General features: G+C 41.5%; 3 protein-coding genes across 3 annotated transcripts; 1 reads left to right on the plus strand and 2 right to left on the minus strand.

Moving 5' to 3' along the window:
• Positions 1-1,608: 1,608 nt before the first annotated feature.
• KLMA_10835 (flocculation protein FLO5) lies at positions 1,609-4,536 on the plus strand (the record flags this gene model as incomplete). Its single annotated transcript, XM_022822528.1, has 1 exon — positions 1,609-4,536. One exon carries the CDS (start codon positions 1,609-1,611, stop codon positions 4,534-4,536), a length of 2,928 nt encoding a protein of 975 aa, XP_022674340.1.
• A 492-nt stretch (positions 4,537-5,028) lies between these two features.
• On the minus strand, positions 5,029-6,588 carry FCY2 (cytosine permease; the record flags this gene model as incomplete). The annotated part of the gene is made up of 1 exon (XM_022822529.1): positions 5,029-6,588. One exon carries the CDS (start codon positions 6,586-6,588, stop codon positions 5,029-5,031), a length of 1,560 nt encoding a protein of 519 aa, XP_022674341.1.
• Positions 6,589-8,281: 1,693 nt separating this feature from the next.
• KLMA_10837 (uncharacterized protein) lies at positions 8,282-9,469 on the minus strand (the record flags this gene model as incomplete). Its single annotated transcript, XM_022822530.1, has 1 exon — positions 8,282-9,469. One exon carries the CDS (start codon positions 9,467-9,469, stop codon positions 8,282-8,284), a length of 1,188 nt encoding a protein of 395 aa, XP_022678473.1.
• Positions 9,470-11,538: the final 2,069 nt, after the last annotated feature.

The following is an 11,538-nucleotide window of genomic DNA, read 5'->3' on the forward strand; positions in this document are numbered from 1 at the left end:
CTACTGAGTGGTGTAAAATGGGACAATGACCTAATCAAACAACGAATATTATGTAGTGAATTGAAGAAAAGGCATTAAATAAAAATAGTAAATCTCCTATTCACTTGCGCTAATCACGTCATACCAGTATTATACAATATTACCGTAAATATTGTTTTAAAATCAAGCATTTTCAAACCTCTGTTTTTTCTTCTAATACCATGTGATCGGATGTCATAAAAACCAGATATCAATTAATATAACTCTTGGTTTGGATGTCAAGAGACCAAGATTCATAGGGTAGACTCACAATAGAAAAGTCTGAAGGATTGTTGTTCGTGCGATTTGTTAGAGTCACCGATATGAATACATATCTTGGCTAAAAATACCCTAACAGATGAACTTGTATCGTTTTTTAACTACTTTATGGTTATATATATATATATATAAGTTATAACAGAAAGTCTAACCATAAAGAACGGTATTCTTACTAAACATTCCGTTTTATCAGTTGAATTCTAAGTTAAATCTCTGAATAACACAGATAATAAAGAATGGTATTATGGTAATTTAATTAGCTTGCCAGTTACATTACCCTAACTCTTTTTGAGTATAAAGCTCTCACCTTGGAATACATTCCCAAAATGCAACCTATCTTCATCAAAAGCTAAAACTTCGATATGTATATCAGCTATTCTCTACCAGAAGTTGAAAAATGCGAGACCTAGTTTAAAGCAGTTCCGGAACAATTAATAAACGATTGTTGGGTTTCACTCTAGAAGAAACCAATAAGAGAATACAGAGAACGAGAAGAAAAACGAGATATTTCCATGGCTTTCTTCCCAGCTTTGGAGATTTTTAGAGTGTTTACGAGAAAGAGTTATTATCCCCCACCCTTCTAGAATTAATGTAATCGAAAACGTCGGTTACTTCTCTAGGATCATATTTCCTATTTTGTAAATTAGTCTGCCAGGTACACCTGCAGTTCTTTATGTTCAATAGGGTTCCGCCCGCGCGAACATTCCCGTTCGATTTTCTTTTTCTTTTTCTCTAAGTAAAAATGCAGCGACCATTGTGCGTTAAAAATTATGCAGGGTTTCTACGTGGATGCATTGTCGATATAAAGAACCGCCGGTAAAATAGGATTGTTACACTGTATGTACTGAAAGTAACGGTTTATCATGATATTCCGAGACAATGCAATAAAAAGTAGTCAATTCCGCGACTCGGGTACTCTGGGTTTTGAAGATTTTCCAATCATCTTCTTTATGCAAGTTAGTGTCCTAACAAAATGTTCGACCATGCATTGGGAATTATACGGTAGAGTAGAGTACTGAAGTACCGCAGTGATGAGATTTTTTTAACAGCCATAGATGCTTCGATTATTATAAACCCATGGGCATTTTGAATATATATTATAGCCTGGCAATGGTATAAATCATGGTCGAATATCATTCTGTACTCTTCAACCATTTTCAGAATAGAGTGTAAGAATATCATATTTCAGTAGAATATATTAACATAATAGACAATTCCCAATATCCTTCCATATATTAGCATTTCATTATTTATCAAAGGGTTAAGAACTTTTGAACGTGTGACAAAGAGAGGAAAACCGGTACAACAAATATGTGGTTTTTTTATCTGACACAATTAACTTTAATGTGTATTATTCCATTAGTCAATGGTGTATCTCAGGTTGTTGATTCAGGAACTATTCTAGGTTGCATTCCTCCACAGGGTTCCCTCGCAAAAGGGTTCACTGTGTCTTACTACCACTATCCTATGATTCCAAATCCGAACTCAGCAGGTTGCTACCTTATAAACAGTGTATTTCGAACGGATGAATACCAGCACGGCGGTTATGAGACTCTTGGTGGAGGATTAATTGGTAGGAGCAATGGTGTAACAAATTTAACGTACTATTCCCCTAGCACATGTTCCCCCGGTTGTTGTAAAGTTCAAGTTGGTAATGTACCACCAAACTATAATTACGATTCCCAGGTAGCTTTGGGTAATCTCACTATGTTGCTCACTGGCTATTTTTTGCCCCCTAAGTCTGGTAACTATAAATTCAATGTAGATTATGTTGACGATGTGACTTACATGAATATTGGTGCTGGCAAAGCATTTGGATGTTGTCATATTAATAGTACTGTTTCAAACCCAGGTCCATTTGATTTAACCCTTACATATCCTGACAGTAAAAATAGTGCCACAGTTAATCTATTAGAAGGGTTATACTATCCGGTAAGAATTCTCTATATTAACAGGTATGATACCGGTAAACTTCTTATGTCTTTCGAGGATCCAGATGGGGTGATCCATCAGACTTTCGATGATTATGTATTTATGGCTCCCGATGGAGATGAGTGTCCTGCCCCTGTAGCCACAACAACAATACCATGGACTTTCCAGTCAACTACCACTCAAACAACCGTTGTTACAACCTCCGGTTCTGATAATCTACCAATAACTGAGAACCTCATTATCGTGAGAGCACCAGATATTACCTTTGCCACGACAATTAACACCCCTTGGACAGAGACCTTTACCAGCACATATTCGACTGGTTTAACAACCACTTCGGGACCCGACGGTATTAAAACCATTTTCGAAACATTATTTGTCGAGACTCCTGAGATTGAGACCGCTGTGACCAAAGTTATTCCATGGACTGGGAAATACACCACCACATATTCAACTAATATTGCCACGGAGACTGGTACTGATGGCATACCAACTGTCAAAACGAACTTCCTTGTAGAGACTCCTCAGGTTGAAACAGCCACTACAGTTAATAAACCATGGACCGGTACTTACACCACCACCTACTCCACTGGTATTTCCACAGAGACTGGTGCTGATGGAATACCAACTGTTAAGACAAACTTCCTTGTCGAGACTCCTCAGGTTGAAACAGCAACCACAATCAATGCAGGATGGACCGGTACTTACACCACCACATACTCCACTGGTATTTCCACAGAGACTGGTGCTGATGGCATACCAACTGTCAGAACCAACTTCCTTGTCGAGACTCCTCAGGTTGAAACAGCCACTACCATCAATGCGGGATGGACCGGTACTTACACCACCACATATTCAACTAATATTGCCACGGAGACTGGTACTGACGGAATACCAACTGTTAAGACAAACTTCCTTGTAGAGACTCCTCAGGTTGAAACAGCCACTACAGTTAATAAACCATGGACGGGTACTTACACCACCACCTACTCCACTGATATTTCCACAGAGACTGGTGCTGATGGCATACCAACTGTCAGAACCAACTTCCTTGTCGAGACTCCTCAGGTCGAAACAGCAACCACAATCAATGCAGGATGGACCGGTACTTACACCACCACATATTCGACTGACTTTGTTACTGTCACAGGTATTGATGGTATCATAACTCTCCAAGCTGTGTACCATGTGCAAACACCTACCCTTAAACTTTCCAAATTCGATAATTTGTCATCAACAAGTAACGATACACAAGCTTATTCTACCGACATTATAGCTACCACAGGCGCCGATGGTGTTCCCACTGTCCACCCCACCTTCAGTGTTGATGCTTCAGAGATTGGAAGTATCTCTACGGTTATTTCGCCATGGACTGGAACATATACCACCACTTACTCAACTGAACTAGTTACAGCCACCGGTACTGACGGTATTATAACTGTCCAAGCAGTGTACCATGTGAAAACACCAAGTACTGGAACCACCAATACCAAAAAAAGTACATGGATCAGCAACTATATCCAAACATACCCCACTGGCGGTATAGGTAGTAGCAGTGCTGATGGTGTTTCCAATGTTCAGACCGCTATTCATGTCAAGACCGGAGAGGCAGGAAACGCCATGAAAATCAATATCCCATGGACAGGCACTTACACCACCACCTACTCAACAGGAGCCTTCACTTCCACTGGTTCTAACGGTATACAGACTGTTCAAACGGCGTTCTACGTTAAAACTCCAGAGATGTGCTCTTCCAGTTTTGGATACAGTAACACTTCAAGTACTACTTCCCATGGTACCGATTCAAATGGTAATAAAAATCTTCAATCTGAAACATCCAAGCCATTAGTTAAGGTATCTGTTACCTCCGGAAATGTGATAGGCCATTCCACGGCAGAGACAAACTTGCCAATATCTCAAAAAACAAGTTCTAATCGACCAACAACTTCTAAAAACGATGACGGTCCAGTACCAGAAAGAGGTAGTACTGCAAACATCAACACTCCTCTTGGAACCACGATGAATGCCGTTGGGGAAACATCCGGAGCGGTGAGTGGAATAATTGATACTGAAACAAAGGGGAAACAAAGTAAAACAATGTCGATCAGTGTTGGTCAACCAGTAACAGTCAGTTCTGCAACTTCCAAGGCGACTTCTCCTCAACCATCTTTGAATCCATCCATCCCAACTTTTACGCCTTCGATCTCCGGAGCTTCACAAACCGCCACATTTGAGACGCGTTTGGAAGACAAAGCCAATAAGATACTCATCTCTCCTCTAGTGATAATATTATTAGCGTTCTTGTGAGTGTTTTTTAAACACTAGTCTCTTGATTCTTGAAGTCATTAAAGCATAAGTTTGCAAACATATGTCGATTTACCTTCAAAACATCATTGACAGAGTTGATCAATCTACGCTAGATCTCTGACTTCTGTAACATTCCAGTGGTTTGGAATATTTTGTTCTCTTAAGTAAGTGAAGTATGTACTTACTTCTTATATATCCTTTAAATTCATTTTTTTGTGTTCTTCTGAATTGTTTTGTAATGAGGAATGTTCATACTGAAAATCTCTGGCTCAAGTTTGAAATCTAAAGGACCTAGCCTTCGGAAAGATTAGCTGCCGAGATGTTAGAGTGAGAATTGATGTTTGTGTACTAGCACTGCTAGGACCCGTGACATACAGTACTATTTCGTATGAAGAAATTTTTGAGGCATTTAGCATTTATTCACACATGTGACAAGAAATCAATGACAGCACTGCTTACTACGGCATATAAAATAGTTACTATACTGTTACATCAACGACCATTATATTTTAGTTCAAGAGGTCTGCAGATATTGTATGCAATAAATGCAAACCCGGCACCTAATTCGAAACCGATGTCTGCTCCACCACTTCCAATATGCCTTCCAATTTCACCTTTCCAGTAAGATTGGCTCATGCCAAACGCTACGCCAAATGCTCCAATAAATAGTGCTGCGCATCCAGCGTAGCCAATTGGCAACTTGTCCCATCTGTTCCAATCGGATACAGTGTAACCTGTGAATCCGCGTCTGTAGATGTAGTGCTCTGAGAGAGAGATAGCAATGTATATACCAATATAGTATCCGATGGAGTCCATGAATTTGCTCAAGAATGACTCGAACTTGTAGTAGGCCCCGATGGAGATGGCTAGCGCAGCCAGATTGCCAACAAAAGTCCAGAAGACACGAGGAATCTTGGCAAGGGGCTCCCACATTGCCTGTGTGCCCAACGCAATAGAGTACATGTTGGGCGTGTTGTTTGCAACAGTGGACATTGCTAGCAACACACAGCAGAATGACCCAAAGCCCCAGAGGGAATCTTCAACCAAGATAGCATAGCATAAGCCACCTACCGAGTGCGAAGCGTATAACTCCGCCCATCTCTTATTGGTCTGTGTGCATGCCATGGCGGCAGAAGCCAGTGTCATGGTGAACAACAATGGTAATCCCAAGCCTAACACTACGCTGAAGAAGACCTTTTTCTTATTTGTTTGTCTTGGCATATAAACGGTGTAATCGGCGGCGTATGTTGCCCATCCTGCAGCATAGCCAAAGATGGAGCTACCAAAGGAGAGTACACCAGCGGCAGTATTGGATCCACCACCCCAAGGACCGTTCGTGAAGTTTCCAGACTTGGCCAAGCACGCAATTATCACTAGAAAAACAGCAAAATTCGGAACCCAAGACCACTTCTCGTACAGGTGAATGAACCTGTACCCAAAGAATGTGACGACAATGGTGCACATAATAAGGATCAAACAGGCAGCCCATGGAGGACAATTGTGGCCACTGGGGTTTACCATGTGCAAGAGCGACGCGGACGCCATAGTGTTGACGGAAACCCATCCAACACAAGCTATGACGTTCATGAAAGAGAAGAGTCTAGCGGTGATGTTTCCCACAAGGAACCGGGACAACACCATCTGTCTAAGGCCTAGCTCGACCCCAAACACCGAAAAGAAGGCCACAGGCATAACACCGAGAAGGGTGAAGAAAAAGATGGTTAGAACGGAGGTTCCGAAATTGAGTCCACATGCAGATATACCGAGACAACCCAAGGAGAATGCGGAGATGACCATGTTGCTAGAGAACCACATTGTTGCAGCATTCATAATGTCGGTGTCATCCTTTTCATTTTCGGTGACAGGGTCAATACCCTTTGTCTCAGCATTCACTCTGACGGCTAAGCGATTAACCCAGGAGAGTCTCGAGATCTCTGTGGTGGTAGTGTAGACCGAATGGTCTTTTTCGAGCTCTTGGACATGAGATTCTGCTGGGTCTTGCTTCTCAATGTCAGAGGAAAGGTATCCTTCGTTGTAAACGGGCGAGGACATAGTAAATGTTTGGAAACGGTGTTGTAAAAAAGGTACTAGAAAAGGACCGATACTTTGTACCCGGTTATCCACTGGTGTGTCGGGATGCTTCCGGTTAGGTGAATATCGAGATATTCTGCGTATACAATAGATATATTGGTTGTGTTAAATGGCATGAGATGATATAATCAATGTGTCGCTGGCGAAATCGGAAGAACATACTCTCTTTTTTATATGAAAAAGTGTGTCAAGTTTGTCGAGTGAGCGAAAAGGGAAGCCAAGGAAAAAAGGTCGCAGGCGCACGGAGAAGAGATGTGAGGTCAGTGTGTATACTACGATCTCTACAGAAATCTCTAGCACACCAGTAGGGAAAGCGAACGATGATTGTCATGCTTTTTCATATGTGTTGAATAGGGCAGAGATAAGGCGTAGACCAGGCAATGCTAAGCAAGCAAGGATAAAACATTACAGAGGTAAGTATAGGTGTAGATAAATGTATAGTAGTTGTACTGATGATTGTGTGCAAGAAGAGTCAGAGTGAGAACAACCGTTCGTTCCCTGATCAGTGAAAACAAGAACCGAGTCGGGTGAGAGTGATTACCGAAGTTAGAGCATACTGTGACGCGTATCAAACATGTACAGTTAGATGGTAAGTGTGACTGGTGTTGTTTTTACTACTGTTAACACTGTCACTGTTTCCTTGTCTTTGGTAAATTTCTCAAAACTGGACCTTAGAGGGAATATTAATCGTTGTCTCGCATCAGAGAAGAAAGATTACTAAAGGCGGATTAACACTGCTTGTTAGCTTGGAATTCTCGTGGCCGCTCTACTAAGTGTTGCATCTCTTGGGATGCAGAATGTAGAGGCAATGGTGCTAAGGAACCAATTTCCGGTTTGTTCTTGTCCTCCTCTGTATCTTACTGTCATCTCAATGTCAACGAAAACTCCTATTGTAATGCTCTGATAATTGTTTTTTTGAAGTGACGGGAGAAGAGAAGCGGAAAATTTTTTCAGAGCCTAGACCGAGGAGAGGAGCGGAGACAAAGAAGTTGGAACGGGCCCAAAGAGGGCCTAAGGAGGGCCTAAGGAGAGCCTCCACGAGAAACTATCAGAGACGGGATGACATACACCTAGATCAGAAGATTTATAGATGTAAGTAATTAGGAGATAGGAGAAGGTGGTGGACTGTGTCTGATTAGGCAGTGCTTGTGCTGGTTTACGAGCCAAGTTAAGCATAAAGTTTGGGTTCTTGTAGTACTATGTCGTTTGACACTGTGTTGTAGCACTAACTAGATGTCAGGCTTGACTGTTAAGGTGTGTTGGTAAATGTTGTCCACGTGATTTAAATTAAATGACAGCAGGATATTTTGTGTGGTTGGTACGGACCCATGTTACCCTCTCGAAAGGCATATACTTTTTTATGTTTAGAGAGGGAAAGTTGGTATCCAGGCAGGAAAGATGGAACCATGTAGGAGTAACTTCTGGTGGAGAAGGTACGTTTTATTACATCTTATCTGATCTATTAATGGATGAGTTAGACGATACTTTCATTCTCATTATTCAGAAAGATTCATGTTAAGGTTGCAAAGTAAAGTTTTGTCAGGCAACTGGGAGAGGGGGTTTCCCATTGGGCCTAGAATTTCTATTTCTATCGTTCTTGGTATATATCTTTATAAAAGTGAGTACTAGCATTGATTGTATTCTGGAACCGCTATTAAATGCCAAGGAGTCTGGTGGCAATTTCTGGGTCCGAAAACAAAGCGACGAGGCTGGGGAAGTCTTGGTCGAATCCTAAACGAAATGTGGCAACCATGAGTTCGAATTTCTTAGGTAGTGCTCTGAGGATATTGGCTACCATTTGGGATTCTAATTGGAGCAAATCTGCCCTCGCTAGCCTATCATACAGATCTCCCATCCTGGCTAAGAAATCATGGATTGGTTCCTCATCGGGCATGGATATCCTCGAAACTTCTTTTGCGAAGGTCTGTATCTCCTTTTTCTTGAGGGAATCTACCTCTTCTTTCTTGAGGGAATCTATCTCGTTATTTTTGAGGGAATCTACCTCTTCTTTCTTCAGTGCATCTATCTCTTCTCTCTTCAGGACATCTATCTCTTCTCTCTTCAGGACATCTCTCTCCTCTTTGTCAACCTTGAGATTCAACACCTCTTTCTTAATTGTATTGGTGTCTATCTCCTTTCCATCTGAGATCTTAGTCTCAGTTTCTGAGAGAATTTCCATGAACCTTTTGAAGCTTCGATCCTTTTGATCGTAAAAGGTCACGGTAGCCCGGTGGTATGTCTCAGGCAAAGTTATCAGAGTTTTGTCGATGAGTATTTGGTCAACACCGGGGAAATTAGCGTTTGATGCTCTTCTCTGTAGATCCTTAGCTCTTTTCAAAAAGCTCTGGAGAGATTCTTCTGGCAGTAGTGACAAAGCTGCCATCTCATCGACGATATTTGTTGGGTATTCCTCTGCATTGATTTTTTTGACAGCTTGTAGGAAGCAGTCAACAATTGAGGCATCGTCTTCAGGACTCAATTTTAACCATTTTGGGCATTTGTCTGGAGGAACGCAAGCAGAGTGGATGCTTGTTATGTAGTCCTTCTCATCATCTTCTGGAACGTGTGAAAAGGTTCCGTCGCGTAAAGGTAGAAGATAGCCTAGGCCCTGCTTGCGCAATGCTTTACAAAACTCTCTTAGCCAGACCTTGTAGCCCCAAGGAGATTGGACTGTGGGCAAAGTGAAGCGGGACTTGGGTTTATTCAAATAGCTAAATGTGTACTGTTGAGATTTCGAAGAGGAGTTGGCAATGGGTGAGGTAGTAGATGAGGTAGTAGATGAGGTAGTAGATGAGGCAGGTTTTAAATCAGAGATTGGAGGGATTGGTTCAGCAACAGTCATTGTGATTTGGGTGGGAGGTAGTAAGGGGAGCCAAAGTGTTCTGGGTATTCACGTCTCGGAGTAATCTAATTGATGAATCATATGTAGTGGATAGACCAGAGGTGTTGTTCAGTGGTCAGTGGAAAAGCATGTTTTCATTCTGGTTGCCTAATTTTCGAAGTTAGAAGAGGGTACCCTTTGGAAGGGAAGTTATTCAGCGAAAAAAAAACATTTGTTGATTAAAAAGTTTCGTGTTTCATCGAATGGGCAAAATTTAGAAGGGTGGTCCCTTGGGATGGGAGTGTATTACTGAGGAGTGTTCCCAGACTGGTGAAAATTGAAAATGAAAATTAAAATGAAAATGAGAAGAGAGTAAAATGTGAGGGAAAAAAAGGTGAGAGGAGAGGAGAGGAGGGCGATGGAGATGGGAAGAGATGAGTTGGGGAGAGGAGCCTAAGTTCGTGCCGTGTGAAGTGACGAGAAAGAAAAATAGAATGGGAGGAGGGAGGAGACACGTGATATAGATATATATCCGGGTAACAATAGAAAGTTCGAAGGCAAGGTTGAGATGAGATGAGATCTGGAGGCAAGGGGAGACAAGAGGAAGCGAGTTGGGAAGGCGAGTTTCAATGTGCGGGTAACGGGAAAGTTTGTTTGTTACGTGAGAAGTGATGAAAAGAAAGTGAAAATGAAAAGTGGGGGAGGCAGAGAGAGGGAGGTATAGAGGGTGGAGTTATAAAGCCGGTTGAGGGACAGAGACATATATCATCCGGGTAACACAAGGAAACATAGATTGACGAAGTGGATGTGGGTTGAAGTTTGATGGCAAGGGGAGCAAGATTGGTGGAGGTGACAAAGTGCAACAAAAATGAAGTGCGGGTAACAACGAAAGCTGTGGGCACGATAGGTTAGGGGACAGATGAGGGACAAAAAAGAGACCAAGGAGATACTCGGAAACATTTCCCAAAGAGGAAGTTAGGAAAAGAAACGTTTGACTAACATACTTACCGTAATAGGAAATGGGACATGAGAAATACAGGAAGCTGGAATAGCAGGTGGAAAAAAGAAAGGATAATGCATGAAGAATGTAACGTCGCACGAATATAAAGAAACGAACATGAAAAACGAGGTTACCGAAATAGGAAATAGTGAGAAAAGTGAGGTATAATATAGGGCGGGTAACACAACAAAGAGGGAGGGTAACGACGACAAGTATGGAGGATGAACCAAATGTAGCGGGGAGGGTAACACGAACGTGAAGAAGGAATGTTCTAAATTGGGGCGGGTAACACAACTAGAACAGAGGGTAACACTAGAAAAATGGGTAGGGTAAGACAAAAGAGAGGGTAGGGTAATCAAATGAGGGGGTAGGGTAATGGCGAAAAGAGAAAAATAAGGAGAGCATTGGTGTACGGATTTTATTAGTTATGTGGTGTACGGATTTGATTAGTTATGTGGTGTACGGATTTGATTAGTTATGTGGTGTACGGATTTGATTAGTTATGTGGTGTACGGATTTGATTAGTTATGTGGTGTACGGATTTGATTAGTTATGTGGTGTACGGATTTGATTAGTTATGTGGTGTACGGATTTGATTAGTTATGTGGTGTACGGATTTGATTAGTTATGTGGTGTACGGATTTGATTAGTTATGTGGTGTACGGATTTGATTAGTTATGTGGTGTACGGATTTGATTAGTTATGTGGTGTACGGATTTGATTAGTTATGTGGTGTACGGATTTGATTAGTTATGTGGTGTACGGATTTGATTAGTTATGTGGTGTACGGATTTGATTAGTTATGTGGTGTACGGATTTGATTAGTTATGTGGTGTACGGATTTGATTAGTTATGTGGTGTACGGATTTGATTAGTTATGTGGTGTACGGATTTGATTAGTTATGTGGTGTACGGATTTGATTAGTTATGTGGTGTACGGATTTGATTAGTTATGTGGTGTACGGATTTGATTAGTTATGTGGTGTACGGATTTGATTAGTTATGTGGTGTACGGATTTGATTAGTTATGTGGTGTACGGATTTGATTAGTTATGTGGTGTACGGATTTGATTAGTTATGTGGTGTACGG

Source organism: Kluyveromyces marxianus, chromosome 1 (genome assembly GCF_001417885.1).
Source record: "Kluyveromyces marxianus DMKU3-1042 DNA, complete genome, chromosome 1".
In the NCBI taxonomy this organism is placed as follows: Eukaryota; Fungi; Ascomycota; class Saccharomycetes; order Saccharomycetales; family Saccharomycetaceae; genus Kluyveromyces; species Kluyveromyces marxianus.